Here is a 27,664-nt window from a genome sequence, read left to right as displayed (position 1 = left end):
ATTACCTCTCGATAAAGCTGTCACCAAAAAAAAAAGGAACCTTAAGGAGCGGGGGGGTGCACAGGCTGAACCCCTGGAAAGCCAGCCTCCTGTCCCTGTCACCAGGCCTCCAAACCAGTCCCCAGGGTTCCCTCAGATAGGGCGCTGAGGAGGCCACTGCCCTCCCAGGCAGCGGGTCAAGGTTTTCAGGAAACAAAATGGCAAAACACGTCAAGGATGGGACAGAACAGAAAAACGGACACACACCAGTGCAGGTGTCTTTCCAGCCCCGACCTCATGACCCTCTCCCAGGAGCACATCCCGGGCGGGGGTGACTCGGGAGGGTTCCCTGCAGCAGCGCTCTCGCTGTGGGGAGGGGAGGCCTCAAGGTGGTGACGGATTACAGATGGTCTTTTGAGACGATGGTCACGAGACTGTGGATGTGGGGAAACACGTCTGACTTGGGGAAGGGATGCTACAGAGAAGCGGGAGTTGAGTCACTGCGACTACGTGAGGAACACACCTGAGTAAGGGGCTGCAGGAGACTGGCGGCTGCTTCCCACATGGCGGGTTGCGGTTCTCAGCTGCCGCTGCGCCCCCCATCCTCTCCACTGGGTGCCCCAGGCACAGAAGGACGCAGAGGCCGGGCCGCCCCGGGGGAGCAGGAGGCCTGCTCGTCTATGCCGCACTCAAGTGGGCAGGACCGGCCTCTTGGCCCTGGCGTGCTCCAGAGGTGCTTGCGGGCAGCGGTGTGGGCACCATGGGGCATGCGTGTGCACCATGCACAGAGGGCCCCAGGCAGTGCCCCCAGGCTCACTGCCCTGATCACTGGCAGGAAGGGTGGGGCTTCAGGAGGTGAGGGGTTCACCCCAGGGGTCACCCCCATGCCTGTGCCCAGGGGAAGCTTCCACTGCCGACCACTGGGGGCTATCCTGTTCCTCCTTATCTGAGACGTGCGACCTTGGAGAGCAGCGTCTGGGCCTGATCTGTGTCAGCTGGCTGCAGGGTTCTGGTGAATCAGGTGTATCAGGGCCGTGCCCATCACAGGCCACGCTGTCCTAAATCCTTGCCCCTCACCCCAGCACGTAACGCCTACAACCTGGGCTGCCCCTCCCGTGCCCTGCAATGCCACCTGCCTCACGCTGCAGGGTCACTGAGATGCTGGACCAGCCAGCATCTGCCTGCCCCGGGGTCTCTGGGTCTGTGCTGGGAGCAGGCATTCACAAGTCAGTCAGAGTACGGTCTGGGATCTCTGGCCGAGGTAGGAATCAGAGCAACAGGCAGGAAGGTTCCATCTGGGTTCTGCTCCTTCGGTGGAGAGCCCTCTGGCACCCACCAAGGCTACAGGATGGGACTGCTGTCCTGCTGGCTCCGGGATGCCGGGCACCCAACCACCCAAAATCCCCCAGGAGAGCGGAGCCTGGCTCTGCCCAGTTTCATCTGGAGGGATCAGCCTCGTCCCCCGAGACCAAGAAGGGTGAGTGCTGGGGAGAGACAAGAGCGCCTGCCCTTCACCGCTCACTAAAAGGCCCGAGAAGTTCCAAAACCATAACCGAGGACCCAACACTCCTGTGTCCCCAGGCAGAGCCCCCAGCACGCGGCGGCCGAGTCCCACCTGCAGCTCCTTGTCCGAGTACTTCTGGGGGTTTTTGCTCCCTTGGCTCTTCTTGCGGAGTTTCTTCAGCTCGGCCTGGCACTTGTCCAGTGCATCACCTTTGCTCCTTTGCTCCGTCTGGTATTTCTTCAGCGCAGCCTGAGATTCAAACAACAAAACCACGGGCAATGAGCTGGTGCGCCCCTCCCGCTCTCAACTGGGCCACAGCGGCCCCCGCCCCTGTGGACGGCAGGAATCGTGCAGCTGCAAACCTGAGGCCTCAGCTCTGCCCACCCTGGAGGCACAGATCAGGGCTGGGAAAACCAGCCAGCCTCCCTCTCTCCCACCGAGCCTCGCTCTATCCCACCGCAGGGCCGGAAGTGCCTCAGGTCAAATCATGTAATGAACACCGACAGAGCCCAGCCCCTCGCCCTTCTTGTCAACCTGGGAGAGGTGACAGGGCAGGGTCAGGGCATGAAGAACTCCAGGAAACGACAGCGGGTCAGAGGAGTTCACACAGGTTCCACAGGGCGGCTGCCTCACATCGTTTTTACAAAAAGCGGCCGAGAGGCGGGGGTAGTGGAACCTGGCATGTGGGGCATCAGACGCAAGAGTCCACTCACGGGGTCACATTTAGTTTCAAATGGGCATGAATGTCAGAGGAGCTGCAGGAAACCCACAGGATGGAGAGCTCACAGGAAGATGAAAACCGTTCAGACAGGGAAGGATTCACACACAGCAGAGCCCAAGCAGCTCAGGGTGACCAGCAGGTACAGGGTGGGGGCTACTTACACTCAGGTACCTGGAGTCCAGCTCCACCTTCTGCTCCAGCTGCGTTAGCAGCTCGTTGTGAAAAGACTTCAGCTGGACATGGAGAGGAAACAGCCGTCAGCTCTGACGTGTGGCTGCCCCGGGAGAGGGGGGGCGGTCACCACGATCATGGCACCTGGGACGCTGGGCACCCCACTGGGCGAGAGGAGCTTGTCTGATCCATGAGCCGATGACCCCGCAGCGACAGGTGGGCCCCACGGGGCCAGGCGGCCCCGGGAGTGAGTGCTGAACTGAAGCCTGGCCTTCGACAGGCATGGAGGCTCCGCTTCCCTCGGGGAGACAGAGACCGCCTCCCCACTGTCCCTGCTCTCCCGTGCTGGTGGGTAACATAGGCATAAGCTGACACGAGCCGTAGACCTGCTAGGTCCTGGCAGGACCTACAGTCTCGGTGCACCTGTGCTTCCCCAGGCCACCACTCGAGATGTCCCCATGTGGCCCTGCGGCCAGCTGAGAATAACACCCCATCTTGCCCGTGTCCTATTCTTCCAGGTCCGTCTGTATATCCTCAGCCCCCATGGTGGTCACAACCCTGGTGTGTGAGTTCTCTCTCAGGCCCTGGAGACACCCCCACCTCTCTGGGTATGACCACAGGAAGGCACATACTTCCCTAGCAGATGCATGGCCACAGCACATGCCCGGCTCTTCCCCTCGCCTCTGATAGCGCCTGCTCACCTGCATCTGCCCCTCCCTCCCCGGGGGTCGCACTGGGAGGCTGGGACTCACCATTTCTTCCAATTGATTTTGAATCTGCCTGTGGACTTCGGCCATCTGGAAGAGAACGTCCCCTGGGAGGCAGATGGCAGGAGAGAAAAGCAGGAGGAAAGTGAGCTACTCAGAATCACTGTCTTATCACTCCCTCCATGGCTGGGGAGCAGGTACCAGTGGGCCAGGCACTGGGGTTGCTGTGGTCTGGGGACCGGCGGGCAGGGGTGTGCTGGGGGCAGGGGGAGGGGTGCCTCTCCAGGTGATGCCGCCAAGAGGAGATGGGGAATTCTAGACTGACAAGGATACACAGCGGCTTGGTGTCTCTGGGGGTTTGGGGGCCCCAGGCACCTGCACTGGATCTGAGGTTCACGGCAGAGGTAAGGAGACCGGAGGCCCTACGTCTGCAGGTTTCAACCCGCGTGCGACCCTGTGAGCACATGCATCTCCTCTCACAGGCGCCAACCACCAGCGGCCCACCTACCTCGGGCCCAGGCAGAGGTAGCCACAACATATAGCCCCCGTGCGTCCCGGGACATGGCGTGGAAGGAGGGTGGCCGTGAAAGGAGGGACCCCATGGCCCAAGACACGTCATGGTCAGCAGAGTCCCGACACCCACCCCAAATCAACACTGTGGAACAGAAGCTCCGAGCTGGGGCACTCATGGCACCTGCCTCCGAAGACCCTCAGGGCCACTGCCCACACCCACAGGGACAGCGTGAAAGACCTCCTTGCACAAATGGCTCATTTCCTCCTCTGCAGAGGGTGGGTCTGGAACGGGCAGTGTGAGCTCCATTCATTCACTGGCGAATATTTGCTAAGCAGCCGTTTCTGGCGCAGGCACTAACCACGCGCTGCGGCCACGTGGAGGAGGGCCCGTCCCCACCCTCGGGGGCAGTCACCTGCTGACTAACCCTGTGCCGAGGTGCTGCTTACACCAGGACCACCCTCCCCTGCTCACATCCAGGCCACTCAGGGGTCACGTGACCCAGAGGATCCTTTTGGGGGCAGCCACAATGAGCACCTCTGGTCCCCACGAGGCCAGCCAGAAAGCAGAACAGTTCCTGTGGCCCCTGCCCTAATGGGGTGACGCTGCCCACCCTCCAAGGTCACAAGGACAGCACGTAGATGATCCCCTGGGGTCGCTTGCCCTCCCAGAAGCACAGCTGCGTTCTGGGGACGGCCAGCTCCTGGTCATCGGGCCGTTCGGTCAGCTGCTGGTGCTCTTGTGGCCCTGATGACCACAGAGCACGGTGATCACCACAGGCAGAAGCCTTAGGGACAGATCGCCAACCCTTGGGGCAGGCTGCCCAAGGTCAGTGGGCTGTTAAATGGCCGCAGCGCTGGCCTCCGCTGGCAGGCCCCGGGCCCTGCCTCCCAGGGTCACTCTGTTGCTGGAGTGCACGCGAGGGCGGCCTCTCCAGCCAGCGGGTGCCCCGCCCCCGTCTGAGTTCTGAGTTCTCACTCTCAGTGCGCTGCTGGGCTGAGTGCCCAAAGGCCTGGCTTCGCCTCGGATGCACAGATTTCTGTCGAGGGAGGAGGAGGAGGGAGAGTGCTTCCGAAGGAGCCCCAAGGGTCACCTGTCAGCTGGGAGGAGCCACGGCGTGCCAGGGGCTAGGCCCTGCAAAGCCAACCGCGTGTCCCTGTCAGGAGACAAGGTGGGGCGAGTTCCCTGGCGGCACAATGGTTAGGACTCCATGCTCACTGCTGAGGGTGCAGGTTCGATCCCTGATTGGGGAACTAAGATCCTACAAGCCATGGGGTGTGGCCAAAAAAAAAAAAAAGAAAAAGGGAGACACAGGCATGCTGGTGGGTCCCCTCAGGATGGGGTCAGACCACACATAGTTGTGGTTTGCTGGACCCTGGGCTGAGTGTCCAGCAGGCTGCCTGTGCCGACAGTGCGAAGACCCCTTCCCAGGCACCACATGAGGAAGCACAGACCCCTGGGGGGCCCAGGCTGGCACCTAAGGCACCAAGTTGCTTACAGCTACTGCAGAGAGAGGAAGACGCCCAGGCCCAGCCTGAGGCTTCGAAGGATGCTCGCGGTCAGGGCCAGTGCCACGCCGTGTGAGCGTGAGTGAGTGGGTAGTGTCTGTGTGGGTGTGAGTGGGGGAGGGCATGTGTGTACCAGAGTGTACACGTGTGTGTGTGTGGGTGCACAGGGTGTGCATGGGGGTGAGTGCGTGCATGGATGCAGGGGGTGTGGGTGTGAGCGTGTGTGGCTGTGTTGTGCGTGGGTGTTGAGTGGGTACACGTGTGGCTGTATGTGTGAGCCTCAGTCTCCATTCTCTCTCCCCGCAGCCCTGGGGTGCTGCTATGGCCCCGTGGACACGCGGCTCCAGGAAGCTAAGTGACCGGGCTGTGACTGGGTGGGCCACAGGGATCAGAGCCGGTCCACACAGGTCTGCCTCTAGGACCATGCTTGTCCACGAGCCGGGAGGGAGAGGACGGAGCGGGGAGATGCACGAGCAGGGGCAGACACCAGAGCTCCCGATGCACAAATCCCCTAATCCACAGTGATAAACATTTACTGAGCACCACGCATGCTGGCAGGGCCACGGACACCAGCACCAGGGCACAGGGGCAGGCCTGTCGGGGGCCCAGAGTCCCTGGAAGTTACTTTCCACTCAGGCTCCAAATGGCAGCCTGACTTCAGGCCTGACAGTGCTGTTGGGTGTGGCGGGGCAGGGAGGGGCGGCACCTGGGGACAAGAAGGCCCCGCCCCCACCGTGGCTGCCTGGGGGCAGCATGGTCGATGGTCAACCAACCATACACTGAGGGCTGAGCTGCCGCTGAGCAGCCCCAGCAGGATAGGATGTGAGTCTCACTCATCCTCTCCTGGCCCTGACCCCACTTCTACCCCATCCCGACCCCAGGGGGCGGTCTATGAGTCAGGGAACTGGCCGTGGACAACAGGGGACAGAAGGTGCCTGGTCCCCGCCCTTGGCTGAAAAGGAACCACCAGGACAAATACAAGCAGGCAGCCCAGGGGACAAGGCCAGGCTGCCACCACCCTGACCTGACCTGCTCACACCGCAGCTCCCGAGTGGGGTGAGGCTCCCGGCACCGCCATGGCCTTTCAGCATCCCCAGATCCGATATGCTTGGAGGGGATGCTGTCCTGTGTGTCAAGGGTGGCACGCACAGGAAAGCCAGACCCACAGGTCACCCTCTGGCCCTGCGGGCTCTCTCAAGGGACATGAAGTCCATAAATAAGACACAGAGCAAGTGGCACCGTTGGTCACGCTTGAGGCCCCAGAGTCGTAAATTAGTGTCCAGATCAAACTGAACACATGTATTTCCTTGAACGGCCACACAAAACTAGTTGAAGGAAAATATTTGAAAAATAACAGCAACAAATACCAAGTCCTTTAGATAAAGAATTCCTGTTGCCAAGAAGAGTGTGTGAAGCTTCTTGAGAATTCTGGACACTGCACACCGTATCGCCTCCGCCCACCGGAGCCTCCGCCTGTGTCCCTGCGCACGCATGCGGGGAGTGGGCACACGCTCTGAGCTGCAAGCCAGTGGCTGCCACAAGCCGGTCCACACGGGGATTTTTAAGGTGCATTATACAAGCAGCTGCAGGAAGCCATGTGTACATGATGGTTGTGTGAGCGTATGGTCCCTGGAGCACTGTGGGGGCACTGGGCCAGCTGCAGGGGGCGGTCACCCCTGCCCGGGGATGAGGCTGTGCCCCGAACTAGGCTTCCCAGGAATGCGGGGGGCCTCAGGCATTGGTACGGACACTCTCTCGTCCTCTCACCCAGGTCCCTTCCGGGTCCTGGGAGGCGGGCGAGTGAAGGTCCTTGGAGCCATGGGGCCGGCCAGAGCCTCCCCGCTTCTTTGGGCTCAAAGGCCAGCACGAGGTGGGGACACTTTCCCAGGCCCACCCCATACGTGGAGGAGGAGGCGACCGGGCTTTCTACCAGGCCTCATCTGGGAACCCAGGTCTTGGTCCACAGCACAGGTGGGCCCTAAACTCGAAAAACCAGGTTTAAAATAGAGCCCAGACCCAGCCTCACCAGAGCAAAGAGCGGGGGAGCAGGGTAATCAGCTGTCACCACCAATGGGACCGCCAGGGTCTCGAGGAGTGTGAACAGAGGGGGAGGCAGGCAGGTGGCCAGGCCCCAGGGCGCCACAGGAGGGGAGCAGGCAGGCCACCCTGGCACTGAGGAGGGTTTGGGAGCAGGCCATCGGGAGCAGGGACAGGAGAGGGCACACTTGGGTGCCATGAGGCTTCATCCAGGACAAAACCACCGACAGAAACACAGGCATCTGAGAATGAGGCGACGCCCTCCCACCCAGTGTTTACCCTGTGAGGAGGCAGCCAGGTCAGCAGTGAGTCACCTCCGGCTGCACACCCTTCAGCTCTGAGTGTAAAAGTTCCTGGTACTGTTGGTAACCTTTAACACCAGCCTTGTGTCTTTGGGTTAAGAGTGGAACTCGGTACACATGGCAACTCCCCTCCCCCAGGGAAGGGGCTGGGGCAGCAAGCGCACGAGCGGGAGCGCGCGTGCGCGCGCACACACACACATACGCACACACACACACACACATGCACACGCCAGCACATGCTGTGCTTCCTCACCGACATAGGCGACGTGCTGTTCACCTCCCTCCCCTCCAACACAGTCTGGCCAGACACAGGCTGGTTCTGTCTGGTGTGGCTAAGACAGCACAATGTCGGGACAGCCGCCACCACCTTTGCTCTGCACGATTGAGGCCTGGGAGCCTGAGCATCCTGCGGACGGTGCGTGTGCCCCCGAAGAGAGGCTGTGCGGCCTTGGGAGCCAGGGTGTGCCCTTGTCCCCCAGGGTGGTGGCCTTGCCCTTGGTGACAGGGGCAGAAAGAACTGGTCCAGCCTTCCAGCAGGGACAGGGCCCCCAACGAGGACACAACACTGGAGCTGGGGTGGCTGGACAGGGAGGGCTGAGGCCCAGGCCTGTGTAGCCCCTCACAGGCCACTCTGTCCTCAAGGAGCATCCACCACTCCTAATTCCAGAACGTTCTCGTCACTCCAGAAACCTGTCCCCATCAGCAGTCACTCCCCTTTCCCTCCAGCCTTGGGCAACCACTAATCTACTGTCTGTACGGATCTCCCTGTTCTGGGCGTTTAGTATCAGTGGGATCCCGTGACACAGGCCTTTGTGTCTGGCTTCCTCACCGAGCATGTTTTTGGTTTTTGAGGCTCACCACGTGGCAGTGTGGCAGTGCTTCATTCCTTTCCCAGCTGGATGACATTCCAGGGAATGAGCCGCATTTTGTTTATCCAGTCGCCCATGATGCCCATCGGTGGACATTTGGGCGTTTCCACTTTCAGGCCGTTACAAATAGTGCTGGCTGTTGTGATAATCAGCTCTCCTTAGGAAGCGGTTTTATTTTATAATAACTCTGAATTCTTTTTGTACACAATCTTCGCAATATGATTTTTGAGGTTTTTTTCCCATCGGCTTAGAGCAAGAGTCCACTAGCCAGCAGACCCTGGGGGGAGGTGAGTAAAAGGGGAGCCTCCAGCCAGTACTGTGACCACGTGGGGGGCTGGAGCCTCAGAGCTGCCAAGCCCTCCCAGGTTCCTCCAGAGCCAGACCGAGCCCTCCACTGCCAGGAGGGAGCCAGGGTCAGCGCCCCTCCAGGCGCCCACCGCCATCTCTGAGGGGACCGCTCCCTGCTCCAGGCTAGTCCAAACCCCCCTGGGAAGATGAGGCTGCAGATAGGAATAGGAATTGATTCCACAACGAGGAGCCCGCCTCTCTAGCAAGTCTGGGTGACTCAGCAACCCTCTCGCTTCCCAGCTGAGTGGGGAGGTTGGGGGCTGTCTGCGGGGGACCCTCTGCCCCCGCTGGCCACCCCCAGCAGGAACTGGCTTCTGCCAAACCTTGGGATCGTGAGCCAGAGCGAGCACCACGGCTCAGTCGCTCTGCTTCTTTTCCTTAAGTGTTTTATTTCACCACCGATATGAAAAAATTCCCAACAGACTCTCAAAAATGTTCACAGCCCCTGGCAAGAACCTCAGTACAAGGACAAGGTGGAGGGGCCTGGCACTGGCCAGTGTGAGTGCTGGCCAGCACCTGGGGACCGAAGGCACCCATTGAGGGGAGAAAAAGGCAGAAACCAGAGACCCCGTCAGCACAGAGAGGCCGGGGCGATAAGCTGGAAGGTGCAGGGCACAGCTGAGGAGGGGGAGGCCCAGGTGCAGGAAGGCCCCACACCCGGGAGGATGGCAGTGGGGCAGACTCTCAACAGAGCAGTGTTGGCAGGACCACAGCTCACAGGAGGGGAAGGGGCGGAGCTGCTCTCGCTTGGAGCTCCAGGCAAGGTCAGGACTCGAGCAGGGCAGCACCCTGCTGTGAGATGGCCCCGTACTATTAGCAGACGACAGAGAAGGATCAGCCACCCACCCCGGGTGCTCTCAGAACTCGGAGACGGTTCGGAGGAGCAGTCGATTTACACGTGTTCGGGGACGTGGGACCCACCACTGACATCTCAGATCTCAGAAACATTCAAGTGTTCCCCCAAACTGGGCTCTTTGGGAAAAGATAAAAGATTCCAGAAGACTAGAGAAAATTACAGGTACCAGATTTTTAAAAGGGACCGACTCTAGAAATTGCAGGTTGGTGTCTTCATGTGAAAGCTGTTACTGAGATAAAGGTGACCCCGCTCGCAGCCTGGGGCACTCGTTCACCTTCATCGTCACCACACTGACGACTGCTCTGTGAGCACCCGCTCCATGCAGGTGCCGCTCCAGGTGAGACAGTTAACCAGAGGCCCTGCCTCTGTGGTGCCTGCATTCTTTCCTGGGAGAGGCAGACAAAACGTGCGCCAGTGAGGAACGAGGAAGAGTGAGGGGCAAGTGGGCCAGGCAGGTCGGGAAGGAGGGCCGCCCGAAGGCCGGGAGGACGAGGATGCCTGTGGCTGCAGATGGCACAGAGAAGGTGGGGAGGTCTGGCAGGGAGCCTCATATCTCACTGATTCTCGAGCCCCAGACCAGCACAGGTGTAGCCCCACCTCCTACCTGAGCTCCACAAGGCACCAGGCAGTCCCCCAGGGCACTGAATACTGACACAGGGGACCTGAGTGTGGCTGCAGGCCGGGTCTACAGCCACACCCAGAGGATTCCATCCATGGCCCGGAGATCAAAGGGGCCGTGAATTTGTTCTTATCAGCGCTTAGAAGACAGACACTCTCCTCTCAGCCCAACCTCCAAACCTCCCGAAAGCGGCCAAAATAACAGAGCGGGTACCCGCTCACCCCTCACCAGGTTCCCCGGCTCTCTTTCCGACACATGCACCTAGGTAGCCGTGCACACACTTTTTGGCGGACCACCCGAGACAGTAGTGAACATCACGGCGTGGCCAGCATGTCAGCTTCTGCACCTGGATAGCACGGACTTGTGTGCACAGGCCCATGGCCATCCCGACCCAAGGACAGCGGCCACCGACACAGACCCTCGTCCTTCAGCACTCGCACCTCGGGGCCTGGGTGCCCCAACTCACCGCCGCCTGTGAGCTGCTCCCCAACCCTGGACCTCAAGCGCGGCTCTTCAGGTCTCTCTCTGTCTCTGTCTCTCTCTGTCTCTGTCTCTCTCTCTCACTCTCTCTCTCTCAATAAGTCAGCGTACTGTTTATCTAAATGCTGCTCTGTGAGCATCTGGAACAAGTAAGTCATAAACAGGCTTAATCGTGGGTTATGAGGACTTAACCTTCAGCGGCACCAGAATTCTTATCTTTCCTCTGTGGAGTCGGGAGTCTTCAGCCTCTTTAATCCCGAAGAGTCCTCTCGAGTTGCATCTCTCACAATGCTGACATTTTTAAAGGCTCAGACTGCTTTGCTGGTTTTTTCTTTCTTTTTTTTTTTTTGCAGAAAAAAACACATGTTCTTATAATCTGCAAATGACAAGAAGCTGAGAGGAAGCGTGGATTTGGGAGACTGGGAACAAGCCGGGGTGGGAGCGGGGCTCAGGCCCCAGAGTCTGGCCGCTCACAGGCCAGCGCCCGGCAGATCTGTGCAGCTCCCCACCTTGTTCTATGAGCCGAGGGTGGACCAGACTCCACCTGAGGGCCCCTCCTGGGCCATAATGCTAGACTCCTAATCCCAAAGGAGCAAGGACAGGATTTCAGGAGAAGATGAGTTATCACCCATTCAGGCTTAAAAAAGAACACATTTTTGCCAAAGCAACACAGACCCGAGAAAGCCTGCTTTGAGATGGTTCTCATGAAGACAGCCGGCGGCCTGAGCTGACCCCCAGCAAGAGTGAACAACAGCACGGGATGAAGAGGGTAAGGACCCGGCTGCCGGACCCCAGGGCTGGGCACAGCTGCATGGAGGGCCAGGTCTCCCAGAGCACTGTGACCCCCACAACGAAGCATCACCCCCGAGATCAGTGTCCAGAGAGCAACCCGGTGAAACTTCTAAAACCTGATTAACCCAAGAAGCGGGAGGAAGCTGGGGACCTGAGGTGGGGGAGGTCACAGAGGGCAGTTTCAATCTCTGCAAGGCACAGGCGGCTGAGCCCTGGCTGGGGGAGGGGTGGGAAGTGTGGAGGTGGGGAGGGGAGTCCAACACCACCTACGGAGGGGCCTCCTCCAAAACCCACTGCCACACAGCAGGACCACCCCCCAGGGCAGAGACCAGCCTCCATCCCGGTGTCCGTCCACCAGCCAGGGGATGCCTGTCGGGGGGCCGCCTGGGGGTGACAAGTCCTGATGCCTGATATCAGATGCCTGATAGTCCAGGCATCTGCGGGGAAAGGGCTCCAGGCCTGCCTGGGCTGACCTCACTGTCTCATGGGTTACGCGTACATGTTTGTACCTCATCCCGGGATTAAATCAGTAAGACCACGTGTCTCCTGATTAGGGGGTTGGGCTGACACGGCACAGCCCCTGCCCCAGAGCTGGGCAAGTGTTTGTCCCTGCCAGTAACAGTGACAAGGACAGCCAGGAACCTGGGTGCAGCTCCACCTTGACACCAGCGGTCCTGCCACACACCCCCTCTTTCTTTAAGCAGGAGGATGGTGGGTGAAGAGGTTCAGGAACTGCGCAATAAGATAGGGAAAGCCCCCGGCCCACATGCATGATCCGTCCTTCTGAGGAGCTGGGCCCCGGCCGGCAGGAGGGTACCACCCACGTGTGGTCAAGGGCACCATTGGTGCCCTTTCTTCCCCTGCCTATGCCCTTTGTCCCTGATGCCAAAGTCAGGCCTGGGCAGGGGTCCCGAGTGCTTGGTCTCTTGCTCACGACCCCCATCCTCACACCTGTGTCCTTCCCACTGTGAGAGGGCCGTGCCTGTCTCTGACCCTGGCCGTGAAGATGGGACACTGCACAGGGCTCTGTGGACAAGAGCCCGGGGGGCTCCCATGAAGGCACAGTGTCAGGGTGCAGGGGGAGCTGATGCTACGAGAAAGTGGGTGTCTTCAGCAGCATTACAGATGTGGTGGACACTGATGAGAGCCCGGCTCCCCAGCTGCCTGGACCTGGACCTCTCAGACCATGCTGGGCACTCCCAGAGCATAAGCCTTCCAGGACAGGATCTGAGAACATGTGGGAAGGATGGGAACATCCAGCGCTAAGTCCCTGCCCACGCGGCTCATCCTTAAGGGCTCCCTGTAACCTGCTGGCCCCCCGCCTAGCAGACGTCAAGCCAGATCACCCCAGGACATGAGCACCCCAGCCAGATTCCCAGCCCAGACGGGTCCCCAGGAGCAGCCTTATCGTGCGTTGGGGAGGGTCCTACCGTCCCTCCACCGCCAGGAGCCGCCTCCCGAGGCCCAGCCCCAACTCCAAAGTGGCTGATACTGCTCCCTCCTGGGGATAAAATTGGGTGACCGGTCAGGGGGCAGCCAAGCCCCGATGCAGCTAGAAATGAAGCCGTCTGAAAAGGCAGGGTGGCCCAGGGCTGTCGGCTGCACCACAAAGATCAAAGTCCTTCCAGACCTGGGGTTACAGTGCCAGGTCTCTCCAAGGGAGAGTGGCCCTTCTCTACCGGCACCGCCACGTCAGGCAGGGGCTGGGGTTCACCGAAACACCAGGCTGGGGTGGCCAGGAGGCTGTGGCCCAGGTGGAATTGAGAGCAGAACGTCTGCACGGTTACTCACCAGTAACAAGCCGACTGACCAGTGCAGGTGTCACATGAAGGATGATCTGGGTGGGGTCACAAGGCACGACTGCAGGGGTGCCAGGACGGCCCCTCTGCTCCCTGATCAAGTCCAGCCAGGGCCACCTTAGCAACCCTCCCCTCCGACTAGAGGAGCCCAAGAGTGTGAGGGGTGGAGCTTGGGGGACCATGGTGAGGACCAGAGCAGCCACAGGCCTGCCGGGAGCCCTCACCCCACCTGGGCACTGACACCAGACCCCTGACTACCTCTCCAGGAGACGCAGAGGTGAGACCAGCACAGCCGTGACTCTGCGACCACGAGACTGACGTGTGCGGGCGTGTGCTGCAGTGGGGTGGGCAGGAGTTCTCCGCCTCCTCCCAGGTACAGTAGCCCCAGATGGTGCTGGGGGCACAGAGAAGGTGTCTGACCTGCCTTTAGAGACTAAACCTCCAGCCCTGTCTTCGCAGAGCTGGACTTGAACCTGGCGAGCAGGACGCACTATTACTGCCAAGTGGTCACGGAGTTCCTTTTGGTCACTGGCAGCCACCGAGGGCGCCAAAACACTCGTTTCTTGAGGATCTGTCATTTCAGGAGGAGCCAGAGCTCCCATTCCCTGCTGGTGGCCAAGGGGCTCTTGAGCCAAGGGGTCAGCTGCTCAAACTTGGCTGGGAGCGCCCGCTGCCTCCTGAAGCCTTCTGAAGCAAATATCCATAATGCTCAATTATTCTGGCGGCTTCCAGAGCGGAAAGGCGCCTCTGAGAGCTCATTAGCATACGCCTGAACAAGGCACAAATATAGAGCTCTCGCGTTCTGGGAAGACAGACAGCCAAGGGCTGCGGGGGTGTCGCGTCGGCCTTGAGAGCCAGCGGTATGGGATGCGGAGCTCAGACAGCACTGAGGGACCCCTCTGGGATCAGCCACTAACCCCCCCATCCTCCCTGCTGGCCTCAAAGCCACCAGTTCCTCCCTGGTAGAAGCAGGGTTCTTCTCTTGCCTACAAAATGGCAAAAAATGGCAAGTGGCCAAAAGGATAACCAGGACAAAAATCGATGGCTGTTGCCATGGTGATGACAGCGGACAGCGACCCTCCCTGACTGCTGCTCTGAAGGAGAGCAAGACCACACGGCCCCTCGGTGTCGGGAGCAGTGCTGTGTCCAAAGTGGACGCCCAGGCACCGGAGTGTCATGGAACGAGGTGGAGGAGGCACCAACCACACGTGGCCCAACCGTCTGGGCTGGCCTCCTTCCTGTCCTGAGCCTCTGCCCTACCTGCTCCGGGTCAGGTCCTGGACTGGCATCGGCCACACCGGGAGTCTGATCAGATCTCAGAAGCTCAGGCCTGCCCCGGGCCTCCTGAAGCCAAATATGCACTTGGACGTGTCCTCGGCCAATCCACACGCTCTCAGGCATCCACAGTTACACTCGGGGCTTCGGGGTTCCCAGGCTGGCCGCCCAGGCCGACTGGAGGGCTGCTTCAAGGAACTGGCCTACAGGAGGCCGTGGAGTGCGTGGGCTGAGCCTGGACAACAGGGAGGCGGGGACTTAGGGTCAACCTGGCGTCCTCTGCCCATGGGCCGGGCAGGCGCTGGCTGAGCCGGGTCCCCGCAGCAGCAGCAGGAAAGGGCACGCTGCGAGACGCTGGCCGTGCTGCCGGGAGACAGCGGGGCAGGAACTCACATCGACAGACCCTCCACCCGCCAGCATCACCGCGCTTCAAAATGCCGTCTTTTCTCCTGCCTGACGCGACTCACAAGGGGACAGGGAAACGTGGGTGTGGACAGAGGGAGGGGTTTTCCTTCCACATTCCCACCCAGAGCAGGGACATGAGTGGCCAAGGCCACAATCCCCGACCACAGGAGGCCACCTGGACCTCGGCAGGGTGGGCAGGCCAGGGCCACAGCTGGAAGGTGCGTGGATGACCCTCCTCCAGGGCGGCCACCCTCCAGGGGTCACAGAGTCCGTGAGGTTGCGCCCCAGGCCGGGCAGGCACCGCTGCTCCGATCCTCACCAAGTGCCATGAGGACCTCCATTAACCTGCCCACTCATGCCCCCAATTAACTGTCCAAGTGGACATCAGCTCTCCTGGGGACGGTTTCTCGGGCATCAACTCGCTCTAAATCATGCGAGACACAAACAGGAACAGGCCCCGTTGAGGACCGTTCATCAGGTAAGCAGGCCTCTGCGGTCAGAGCGTCCACAGTGCCTCTGACACACCTGCCCTCCTGCCAACGTCGGGGACCCAGGGGCCAGCACCCCTCGGAACAGGTGGAGACCTGCTGCAGAGGCTCCCGAGCCGGCACCTGTGCCCACCAGGCCCCCCGCCATGTGTGGGATGCTCCAGGGCCACCTGCTCCCTGCTGGAGGATAAACAAAGGACCGCTTCCTCCGCCCTCTTACTTGGGGGTGGGGAGCTGCAGACACACTGAGAACACAGCACACGCTGCCGGCGGGACCTCAGTTCACGGGAGACACGGCGGGGTCACAGGACTGGGGGCCCCCAGGGCCCTCCAGCCACCCAGGCACTCGAGTCAGACTGGCCGTGGTGGGAGAGCCCCCACAGGCGTGCTGCTGCAGTATGGGCTTTAAAAGACCTCGGCGAGCCTCCTGCTGTGGACCCCGGTCAGGTCACATGCCCCCCCCCACAGTGGGAACAAGCCCCAGGCCCGGTCCTCACAGACCCTGCCAGCCCCACCTCACCACCAGAACCAGGCTCAGAATGAACCACAGCTGGGGGCCCCCTTCCCCTCCTCCCAAGCAGGACCCCCAGGAACCAGGCCAGAGGGTGTGGGGTCACCACAGCCACACACCGCTGTTCCCTATGGATGTTCCCACCCTGGAGTGGGCCCTTGGCCACCGAGGAAGCATGAAAACACCCTGAGCCGTCTCTCCTGCTATGGCCAGAGTCGCTGAGAACAGGCAGATCCAATTAAGATGTTTATTAATCCCTCCTGACAAAGGCTCGAGCCTGCCCCATAAAGCTCTCATCAGGGCAGGCCAAGTGGACACGCTGGAGCCCCTGGCCCTTCACAGCAGTCATGTGAGTGCAGGGGGCCCTGAGAGGGGACCCAGATTGCCCTCTTACCCTGTGCTCAGCCCCAGGCTTTGACCAGTCTAGCGTCCACCCAAAGCCGGACACGAGGGCCACGACTCTGCAAAAAACCTGCCTGGTGTCAAGATCTGCTCGAGGCCTGAGGGAGGCCAGGAGAGCGTGGACCCTATTCCTGGGGCTCCGGTGACCGCCCGTGTGCCGGCCACTTCTCCCAGGGGCTAAGGGACACCCCTTCCATGTGCCATGGCAGGGCTTGCTGGTGTTATCAGCTGGGAAGAGGTGAAGGAGTCCACTCCAGGCCAGCCTGGGGACGCCAGGCCATCATGGGACCACAGCGTAGGGTGACGTGGGGCCTCTGAGTTGGGACCCTCAGGGATGTGAAATCGACCTGGCTCCCACTGTGCGGCTGTAATTAAGTCCTCCAAGTGGCGTCTGTCAGGTTTAGCAGTCAAAGGTGGGTCCTGCTGTTAGGGTCTGACAGCACGTGGACGTGAGACAGACCGTCACCCACCTGCAGGGAAGGCAGGGCCACACTCGGGCTCCCCAGCCAGGTGTTGACAGCTCTGCATGACATGGAAGGGGCCGTGACGCAGCCCGACAACCTTCCGGCCTCACAGGGAGCGCAGAAGCCAACCTGGTGGGCAGCCCCCCGACTTGGTGGATGGCCTGTGGCACCATCTCAGAACTACCTCTGCCAAGGAAACTATCCGGCAACAGGCTCAAAGGCCCCTGGGGTCACATGGCCCCTGCATTTCAGCGACCCATACGCAGCTTGAAAGGGCCACCCCGTGCCTCTAAGCATGAGGCAGTCGTAGGAAAGTCAGCCGGCATCTACAGGAACCAGAAGAGGTAGCCAAGTCGCACAGGGCGAGTCTCCAAAGGTGGCATGGGACTGCCTGCCTCGGTTCTTCACTCGGGTAGCTGGGCGTGGACAGCAGCCAAACGCCAGGGGAGTATTCAGGCCACACCTTAATCCAGTGACTCAGGGGCCAAACCTGGCCCAGTTTCAGGTGCAGGGAGCCGCCTCCTGCCCCGAGGCCCCGCCCAGCACGGAGCTCCTGCTCTCTCGTGGGTGCGGTGCAGATACCAGTATGGGTGCAGGCAGGTGGCAGCCAAGCACAGGCCCAGGGCACCTGCAAGCACACACACGCCCGGGATCACAAACAAGCGGGCTCTTCAAAGGCAGAGAACGCAACAGAGGCCTCAGGAGATGGTGAGGGCCAAACAAAACAGCCGCTCAGCCGCTGGCCCTCGGCTGCGCAGATGGACGAAATGTCCAGGTGAGGCTCTGGCAGAGGCCCCGGACACAGGCTCGGGAGGGACGGGCCCAGCGTGAAGGTCGGCCATGCACAGAGGAAACAGAGGGCTCAGGGCAGGCTGGGCCCTTCGCTGCAACGATGGCCTCATGTTAGTGCTGCCGGCCAGGAACGCCTAGAACGCTCCACAGGATATGTCACTTTAACCTCCTGCACAGACACAGGGCAGCTGACTGACCCTCTTTTCTTGCACGGATGATTCTGGCACAGAGCCCCTGAGTCACCTGCCCACCTGAGCACTGTGCCCGGAGCCCAGGTGCACTGGACTCTGGCCTCCACTTCCTACTCCTGCCTGTGCTGGGCTCAGCCCTGCTCTTTGCACAGTGGCTTTGGGGAGTAGAGCTGGGGGCCTGGCTGCAGGGGGCCACCCAGCGGGCAGGATGTGCTCAGGAGTGCCAGCTCCCTGGGGGCTCCTGCAGATGGTGGCATGGCTTTCGGTGAGGGGGACAGGACAGTGGCCTCCCCTGCACAAAGGATGAGGTCAAGGTCCATGGTGGCACCCCCAGGAGCCAACACTGGGGAAGAATCCAGCAAGCAGGACAACACAGAGACTGATGCTGCACCAGGCCCATCTGGAGTGGCCGTGATGGTGGAGCAGAGGGCCCGGAAGCCAGCCTGTCCACCGCCTGGACTGGGGTACCTGTGTGCTTTCAGCCCCGTGGCCAAGGCCGGGCGTGCCGACAGTGCGCACGGAGGCTGGATGGAGAAGCGACGAGGTGCCATCGGGATCACCCCAGGGGAACAGTGACAGGGCACAGCTGAGATGCCGCCGTACTTGGTCTGTGCCAGTAGGTGACAGGCACCGGTGTGGGGGGGTTCTCCACCTGCTCTCTCTGCTTTGATGTGACCTGAGTGTCCTGTGACTTAAAGCTTAAGGCAATGGGAGAGCCCAGAGGGGACATGGCCCTGCTGACAGTGCCTAGGATAAAAGGACAGCGTCTGCACTGTTCCCTCCTTCAGGGCAAAAGGAGCCTGCCTGCCTGGAGATCCGACCTCCTCCCCGAGCAGCCCCGGAGCCCAGGCCGGAGCAGTCTGGAAATGCCCACTCTGCGCCATGCTCCCCACCATGCTGGCATCTCAGGCTGCCCGTGTCAGGGGGACGGGGTGAGGCTGGGTGCACCCTGCTGTGGCCAGCAGCAAAGGAGCCACCTGCCCCCTCTGCCCTGTGGCCCCCAGGCTCAAGGTAGAGACAGAAGCAGGAGACATGCTCACTCCCAGATCTTAGCACACCCCCAAGTTTGTGGTCGACGAGCTTGGAGAGTGAGCCCCCTCGGGGTGCTGTGATCGGGGTCACCCTCCCTTGGGCCACCATCCTGGCTCCTTGGCCTGGTTCTGCACACACCGGGGACTGGCCTGGAGCCTCGGACCCAGATGGGACACCCCCGCTGCCCTGAGCTGCCGGTCAGTCCCACGAGCACAGAAATCCGTGAGGAAAGCAAGCAGACAGGGCCTCGGAAAAGCTGCCCCGAGTACACAGATCAAAGAGACGGGGGCGGCACCAGGTGTGCCTCAACGGAGCCGTGAGGGGCGCGGTTAGGGAGACAAGTCCACAGCAAGTGCGAGTGGCTGGTGGCGGGGGGTGAGAGGGCGGCGAGGCGATGGGGAAGGCGGGCCTCCCTGCACCCCGGCTAAGTAGCTGCCTATCAAAGCGAACCCAGAGCCGAGTGGAGTGAAGATGAGAGGCCGCCTCCTCTGTGAGGTCTGGAGCTGCAGCCCTAAGCCGCCTCCTGGCCACGGGACCAAAGGCAGAGTGGCCACTCGCTCTCCACAGGGACGAGGAACAAAGGGGCAGCAGCAGAGCGACTGGGCTGTGACTTCTGACCTCCACGGGCCTCAGCCTCGCTCACAGCAGGAGACCTCACGTCAGAAGCCTCTGCTCTGGTGATAAGGGGTGCAGCTCTGGGCAGTACGTGGTTGGCTGACATGGCGGAGGGGTGCTGCTCGGGACCCTCACTCTAAGCAGGAAGGATGCAGCGCAAGGCTCGTAGGGAGATGGGGAGGGGGTGCAGTACCCCCTGAAGCATTAGACGAAGGTCGGCATGGCTGAATCCCACACCGTCCTAGTGGGCTGTTGGCCCAGGGAGCAGAGCAGGAACCATACAGCTCCTGCCCTTCGGGGGAAAGAAAAGGCAAGAAGAGCTGGCAGAACGGGGCAGGGATCAGCGGAGGAAGGAGGGGGACCAGGGAGTGGCCAGGGTGTCTGCCACTGCTTGCCTGGCAATCCCTGACCCCAAGGCCACCAGGGGCCACACCCAGAGGGATCCCAGCAGAAGTGGGCAGCAAGAGGGCAGATGAAGCCCCACTTTGCAGGGCCTCGAGATTAAGTCTCTGGTCAGAAGCCCGGCGCCTGGCTCAGGATGTGATCAGTGTGAGCAGAGCTCCCCCCAGGCTGCTGCCACACCTCCCCAGCACCGCCTCCCCAGAGGCACTCACCCCCTGAGGGCTCTGGCTGATCCCCAGGACAGCAGAGACCTTGCATCTCTTCCCTCCCATCCTGGGGAGTAAGGTCTATCGAGAAGAAAGTGGTCAGAAACGAGTAATTCCCTGGGGCTGCAGACAGGAAGGGTGGAGGAAAACAAATTCAGCATGAAACAGAACAGACTAAAAACAGGGTTACTGAGAACAGAGAAGTTCCCCTCATAAAGTTCAGCTTGTCAGGAAAACACGACTGCACGTAACTTGTAGTTTATGCACTCAATAACTCAGCTGGAAAACACATAAAGCAAAAACCTCACGGAGAAACTGACGAGCCCACCTTCCTGGCGAGTAAGAAAAATGCCTCTCACTTACCAATAAGGAGGTGGAATTACTGAAGATTTGAACACAATTAGGAACCCTGCACCCAGAATCGGAATAAGCAGGGAACATATGTTCTCTTCAAACATAACAGAAACCTATAAACATGGGCCACATGCCAGACCAAACAGCCTGTCAGTGAATGCCCAAGATTCAGATAACTCAGGAATCAGCACAGGCCCCCCTACCTGGGGTCCCGACTAGCTTTTGGGGAGGGGGAGCTCATACAGATGCCCAGGGCCACAGGCAGAGCTAACGAGACCGAGAAACTGAGAAGAAAACGTTTCCTAGGCAAGTGACCCAGTGACATTGTTCCATGAGGACAGTGGCCAAAGTGCACCACCAAACGCCAATCCCCACCACACTCCAGCCAAGAGCAAAGGTCCCCAATTTGAAATTTCTGCCACTTCTACCAGGGCCTCAAAGCTCAGAAGGACCTGGAAGCCCTCAGCTTTCTCAGCAGGTCACTGCAGGGCAGCCCCAGGATGGGCATCCCCCCTGGGCTGGGTCATTGGCCCCTGGTACACGGGCACCCAGCACGCCCCAAGTTACAACAAAGCGGAAACAACTGTCCTGCTGGTATCCGAGATGCTGGTCCCGGTTTGGTTTTCCCCTCCCCTCCAGCACCAGGTGGACCAGAGCTGCTGCCTCGGCGCCTGGGGCTTGGGTGGCCTGCCGGGTGGGACTCGCCCCCACAGAGGGGGGCACGAGGGCACGGGAATAGAAGGCAGCGGTGCCCAGCCTCACTCAGACAGGAGCAATGAGAACCCTCACACACCGGTCATGTGGGAAGACAGCAGGGCCAGAAGGGAGAGCCCCGTGGCGTCACACCGGTGAGCCCCGGGGCAGCGGCTGCTGTGGAACCGCGTGGAGGTCACCCCATGGTGGGCTTGGCATCACGGTCCCGAGGACTAGCTCGTTCAGAGCAGCAAACCCACCCCCACCGGGAGTAACCCAAGCGCTGATCGAGAAGACAGAGAAATACACTGTGTTCATCACGCGTTCACGGAATATTGTACAGCAGTGAAAACGCAGCACCCGCTACCGCAGGCAACAGGCGGATCGGAACGGGTACAAGCAGGCTGCACAAACCCGGCTTCCCACGGCCAGAAGCCCCAGCTCCTGCCAGGCCCTGCCCCCTTCCCCCAGCCTCGCCCCCCTCCCTCCTCTCCAGACTTCCCCATTTCTGCCAGAATGCCTCGTTTTTGTCCATCTTGCACTTGTGGACAGACCCTTGCTCTTGTCCTCTGCCCCTCCTGGTGCCCTTGCTGGCCTCACCCAAGGTCGGAGTTGCAGCTTAACCCCTGCCCCCTCCCGTGGCCCGGGAGGCCACACACCAAATCCACCCTTGGGATGCTTTGTTCTCCAGGCCCCCTTGGGCCCTCCCCCAACATACACACTGGAGCTACGTCTGGAAATTTCACAACAGCCAACCAAGGACAAAGATCTCAAAAGCTTCCAGGAGGGAAAAACGAAAAACTCACAGTAAAAAAAAAAAAAAAATAAAAAAAAAAAAAAAAAAAAAAAAAATCAGCCAAAACAACAGTGAAGACTGCAACATCAGAAGTCAGAGGACGGGGGTGAGGACCCCGAGGGAAGGCGGTCTCCCACCTGGAATTCTAAGCCATCAGTGCGAGGTAGAGAAACACCCGCAGACAGACATGCGCTCAGAAACGTTATTTCCCCTCTTCCCGCTAAGGAACCATTAAAAGGAAGGATGATCTCCCTAATTGAGGGAGTAAAACAGGACCCACGACCCAGAAAACGTGGTCCCAGACTGGAGAAGGGGTGTCCCATGCATGGCCCAGCCACAGGCCCAGGGTATCAGAGCAGGTCGGGGCTCCGGGAGGCAAGTTCCAAGAGGGGGAGAAGCAGCCAGATCAACGGGACTGCGGCCGGCAGGGAGGAGTCCCAGAGCACAGTCTTGGGTTTGGGAGCGAGTTAATGACCGCAAACTGACGACTATGCAAATGGAGGGAAGCAATTATTAACTCCAGCAAAAACAAAGTTGTCAAAATAGTAACAAAAACCTATGGACCACAGTTCAAGAAAAAAATATCACTCAACTGGACTTCATTAAAATTAAATATTTCTGTTCTAAAGCCACTGTGACAGGGGTTTTTCCCTGGCGGTCCAGTGGTTAAGACTCCACGCTTCCACTGCAGGGGGTACGATCTCTGGTTGGGGAACTAAGATCCCACATGCCATGTAGTATGGCCAAATAAATAAATAAATAAACTACTGTGACAAGAATGAAAGGCCAGTCTGGGAGAAAATATCTGCAAAGTATGTATCTGAGAGAGCACTTCAACCTAGAATACACAGGTAACTTTTTTTTTTATAAGATTTAATTTTATTTATTTTTGATTATGTTGGGTCTTTGTTGCTACGCACAGACTTTCTCTAGTTGTGGCGAGCAGAGGCTATTCTTCGTTGCGGTGCACGGGCTTCTCGTTGCAGTGGCTTCTCTTGTTGCGGAGCATGGGCTCTAGCTCTAGAGCTCAAGCTCAGTAGTTGTGGCACATGGGCTTAGTTGCTCTGCGGCATGTGGGAATCTTCCCGGACCAGGGATTGAACCCATGTCCCCTGCATTGGCAGGCGGGTTCTTATCCACTGCGCCACCAGGTAAGTCTCCCACAGAGAACTTTTACAACTCAATTATAAGACAAAAACCCAACTGAAAAAAAGGAGACAAAGACCTGAAGAGACATTTCACCAAAGAAGATAAACAAACGGCAAACACTATGTGAAAAGATGCTCGATGTCGTTAGTTTGTTAGAGAAATGCAGACGTGGAAATGCCCCAAACTGGAAACAACCCAAATGTCCATCAATGGAAGAATGTATAAACAACGGGTCACCTCCATGCAGCGGAAACTACTTGCCACGAAGGCAGGATGGTCTGGAGGTATGTGGAACATTGGGATGACTTTCAAAACAATCATGAGATAAAAGAGGCCAGACCAAGAGAGAGCACAGCACACACTACTCGAGTCCATTTACATAAAACTTGAACAAATGCACACCGAGTCTCAGGGCAGAATACACAGCAGTGGTTGCCTGGCAAGGGGTGGGGGGCATGGAGGGACAGAGGCAGGAGGTTTTCTGGGGGGGCCCCAGGAAATGCTGGGGGTGACAGGGCCGTTTGCCACCTGGGCAGGTGTGTACTACCTAGGCAGGTGTGCACTCATGTCCATCTCACTGCACTGCAGTTAGACTGCTCTGTCTGAGCTCAGTATTCCTGCCAGCACCGCACAAAGGCTATACTGGACACCGATTTAAGCAAAAGTTGTCATCGTTCTATTGGGTGGGGTGAGAAGTGGTATAAAAATGCTAAATCCAAATCTCCTAGAAAAACATTAATTAAATAATGTCCAAAATTAAAAAGAACAGCACAGGGATTTCCCTGGCGGTCCAGTGGTTAAGACTCCGTGCTTCCACCGCACGGAGTGCGGGTTTGCTCCCTGGTCGGGGAACTAAGATCCCGCATGCCGCACGGCATGGCCGAAAGATTTAAAAAAAAAACAAAACAAAACATGAAAAACAGCAGCACAAACCTGCCTGTTTACATGTATGGAAGCAAACACAGGCAGACGACATGCAGGGCTGAGAAGAGGGCCTCGGGCACGTGGGGGGCAGGGAGACTTATTTTTAAACCAGGGTGTGTGCTGCTTTAATATAAATTCAACTCCGACCGTGTGACTCAGTAGTTCCCCTCCCAGGCATACATGAAGTGTCCACACAGACACTTGTGCCGACTGCTGACACCAGTGCTATGGAAACTGGTCAAAACATGGAAACAGCCCAGATGTTCATCAACTGGGGAATGGAATCCACACAATGGAATATTATTCAGCTATAAAAAGAATGGAGCCGACACGCTACAACATGGATGCACCTCGAAGACACGGTGTTAACTGAAAGACGCTGGACACAAATGGTCACGATGGGTCAGTGCACGCTTCCATCCATACGAAACGTCCAGAGCAGGTAAAGCCACAGACACAGAGAGCAGATCAGTGGCTTCCAGGGGCTGGGGGAGGGGGAGGGACTGCTAATGGGGACGGCTTACATTTTGGGGGTGAGGAAAAGTTGGGGAACTAGATATGGTGATGGTTGCACAGCTCTGTGAATACATTAGAAACCAGTGAATTGTACACTTTCAGTGGTGAGTTGTATGGCATGTGAATTACATCTCAGTAAAGCTGTCACCAAAAGAAAAAATTCAGTTCCCAGAGCAGGGCTGACAGTGACCTGAGAAGAAAGGCACACTGGTCTCTGCCCCCGTTCCTGGTACAGAGCTCCTAATCCCTTCTTATCTCCTGGTGATAGCAGCATCCTTTGTTCTAATGAGGCAACTCTGGGTGGGCTCCTGGATAGGGGTGGTCACCAGAAGACCGAGCCAGGGTTAGAAGTGGCACTTTGGGCCCCACCCCCATCCTCTGGGAGAGGGGCTGGAGACGGAGCCAACAATTGTTCATGCCTGGAAACCCTTAAACCACGGCGTTCAGAGAGCTTCCAGGGTGATGGACACAGCCATGGACTGGGAGGGTGGGGCACCCCGACTCCACGCGGACAGAAGCTCCTGCGCTCGGCACCCTCCCAGACCTTACCCTGTGCAGCCCTTCCCCCGGCCGTTCACCTGGGTCCTTCGTTATACCCTTTACAACAAACTGGGACTCTGAAGTAAGCCTCCCCGAGTCCCGTGAGCCATTCCAGCAAACTACCAGATCTGAGGAGGGAGTGGTGGGAATCCGATTTGTAGCCAAATTGGACAGAGTTGTGGTGAACTGGGGACCCATGACTTGTGCCAGCCTCTGGGGTGGGGGGCAGTCTCTCGGGATGGGGCCCTCACCCTGTGGGTCTGCGCTGACCCCGGGTAGATGGTGTCAGAAGTGAGCTGAACTATGGGACGCCCAGCTGGGGTCCTCAGAAACTGGAGGGCTGGCTGGTGCAGGGAAACCCACATCTGGTGTCAGAACCGTTGGGAGTAGAGGAAACAGAGTCCTCACCAGCCACCTCTGCAGACGCACAAAGCCCCAAAAGCCCCTGGAGAGAGTTCAAAAACCCACAAGTAAACCAGAAGCTCCCTGATTCAGGCCGGAGCCCAGACAGCTCCTAGAGTGGTGGGTGATGTTCCAACTCCCTGCCCGCCCCTTCCACGTGCGGACTCCACAGCAGAAGTCCGCCTGCTGTCCTGCTCACGGGGCCTGTTGTAGCAACAACTCCCAAGGACTCTGCCCACGGGAATCTCACTGTGGTTTCGCACATGCCCACCCTCACTATGGGGCCACGTGGGACCCGATCTCCCCGTGGACAGACCCTCCCCTTCCACACGTGTGTGTGACTGCGGGGAGAAGGCCACCACGATTAACCACGATAGGAAAGTGCCCCTTTCACAGACAGGAGCCGTGTATAAACACACAGGATCACACACAACACCCAACTTTCTTCCAAGGGGCCCAGACGGTGGCTGCAGGAGTTGCAGCCGGGATGCCCAGGAGTGCTGGGCGGGGCCCACGCGTGGCCTCTGAGCTCAGAGTCGGTTGGTTCACGGCCATCGCTGATCACAAAGGGGTCCTGGCCAACATCTGCCCAAACATCCAACATGTCACCAGCCAGGCCGAGCCCGCAGGCCTGACCACAGCACCCCGGCCTCCATGTCCTCACGGGGCTGCCCAGGGCAGGTCAGCTGAGCATCCCCAAGAGGCCAGCAGGTTTCCCTCTAGAGCCACAGAGCCGGAGACCAGCCAGCTCTGTAGACACTGAAGAAAGGCCCACATCCAGGTGAGCAGAGCCCAGCCCACATGAGGATTCCAGCCCTGGTCACTCATTCTGCCCAGCCTCGCCTGCACATGGTCGCCTGCCCCTGCTCCCAGCCCAGGAAGGTCCCATAGTTGTGTTTGGCTTTTACACTCTTCTCTGTTCTCAGGAAAACCCGGACGCCACTGTTGCTCTGCCGGGGTGGCAGTCACGACACACAGCACACACACCTGGCAGGCCTGCTGGGGAAGGTGTGGACCCAGGGCCGGGACGGCAGGGCCAGCTGGGCCACCGTGTCCTCAAACAGGGAGCAGCAGAGGGCACCACAAAGCCCGGCAGTGGGCAGGCCTGACTTACGGGGTAGGACGGTGTGAAAAGTTTGAAGGGCGGTGCTGCGAGTGAGAGCGGGCAGCCTCTGCTAAAGGCCGCACCGTAGATAAGACAGAGGCACCTCTGGGAGCTGGAATTAATGGACACACAGAGAAAACAAACACCCTCAAACCTGCCAACAACCGAGAGCCTCTCCAAGGGAGCCCACAGCTCTTGCCATTTCACACTGTGTGCCTCGACTATAAAAGTAACGTGAGCTCCTGCTGGAAATGTGCAAAACACAGTAAAAGCATAAAGAAAATAATCCAGCCCAGAAATTCTACCTGTTAAGCTTCTGGGGTCTCTTCCTGTATTGAGATAAACGTGCCCCCAATGTAATTTTACAAAATCTCGTCACACCATGCTATGGCTTTGCATCCTTTTTTGCTCATTTTTATACCAAGAACCTTTCCCCACACCATTAAAGACCATCATCTGAGTCCAACTTTTCACATGGCTCCTCTATGCCGGCCATTCAAGTTTTGCCATAAACACACCCGTAAACATGGATCTGCCTGTCTCCTCATCCCCACACTGTGCTTCTCAGGGGACCTGGAGCCGCCCGGTGCGCCCCATTCTCAGCAGGGTGTGTGCCCCACAGCCCTCGCCAGCTCCAAGGGCAACTGCCATTTTAGGAAGTCTTCCCTTGTTGGACAGGGAAAACCTGATCCCGAATCAAAGGACCAGACACAGGACAGGGCGGGGTCCCAGACCGGCATGGGGACATCCAACGACTTCAGGGACTTCCGGGGTCTCTGCCACATTTAGGGGTCTTACCGAGTTCTTTGGAGCCCTGGCTCTCGCTAGCCAGCTCGCCCATCTTCACCAGGGCATCGAAATAGCCTTTGGCAGCATACGTCACACCTGAGAGAAGAGGAAGGGGCAGTCACTTCCCTCGCTGGGAAGTACCAACACCTGCAGCACCTACTCGGCGATCCTGCCTGCCTGGCAGTCAGCCGCCTCCCCTGTGCCCAGCAGGCTCCGGCCCCGGCAGGACCTAAGCCCGTTTCTTGCTGATGTTCTCTCGTTCCAATCCTAAGAGCTCCTTCTCTGTGTAAGAGCACACTGTGCCGCTTGGCTCCAGAGCTTTTCAAGTCAAATCGCAGTGTGCCACCCCAACCACGAGGCCTGGTGTCTTGACGAGACAAACACCAACCCCAGGCAGGAGACTTGCAAAG

At 59.0% G+C, this 27,664-nt stretch overlaps 1 protein-coding gene across 4 annotated transcripts in view; it reads right to left on the bottom strand.

The window, feature by feature from the left end:
* The window catches only part of BAIAP2 (BAR/IMD domain containing adaptor protein 2), a 70,685-nt gene that overhangs the window by 25,898 nt on the left and 17,123 nt on the right, over positions 1 to 27,664 (bottom strand). For all 4 annotated transcript variants that reach the window (XM_024761076.1, XM_024761074.1, XM_024761077.1 and 1 more), the window contains exons 3-6: positions 27,264 to 27,350; positions 3,128 to 3,189; positions 2,366 to 2,437; positions 1,595 to 1,732 (exon numbers count right to left, since the gene is read on the bottom strand). In XM_024761076.1, coding sequence (XP_024616844.1) covers positions 1,595 to 1,732; positions 2,366 to 2,437; positions 3,128 to 3,189; positions 27,264 to 27,350 — 359 coding nt within the window. The remainder of the gene's footprint in view (positions 1 to 1,594; positions 1,733 to 2,365; positions 2,438 to 3,127; positions 3,190 to 27,263; positions 27,351 to 27,664) is intronic.

The sequence above is a fragment of the Neophocaena asiaeorientalis genome, unplaced genomic scaffold, assembly GCF_003031525.2.
Source record: "Neophocaena asiaeorientalis asiaeorientalis breed wild unplaced genomic scaffold, Neophocaena_asiaeorientalis_V1.1 scaffold30, whole genome shotgun sequence".
NCBI classification, from domain to species: Eukaryota; Metazoa; Chordata; class Mammalia; order Artiodactyla; family Phocoenidae; genus Neophocaena; species Neophocaena asiaeorientalis.
The sequence above is the reverse complement of the archived record's forward strand: the minus strand, read 5'-3'. Positions and strand labels throughout refer to the sequence as shown.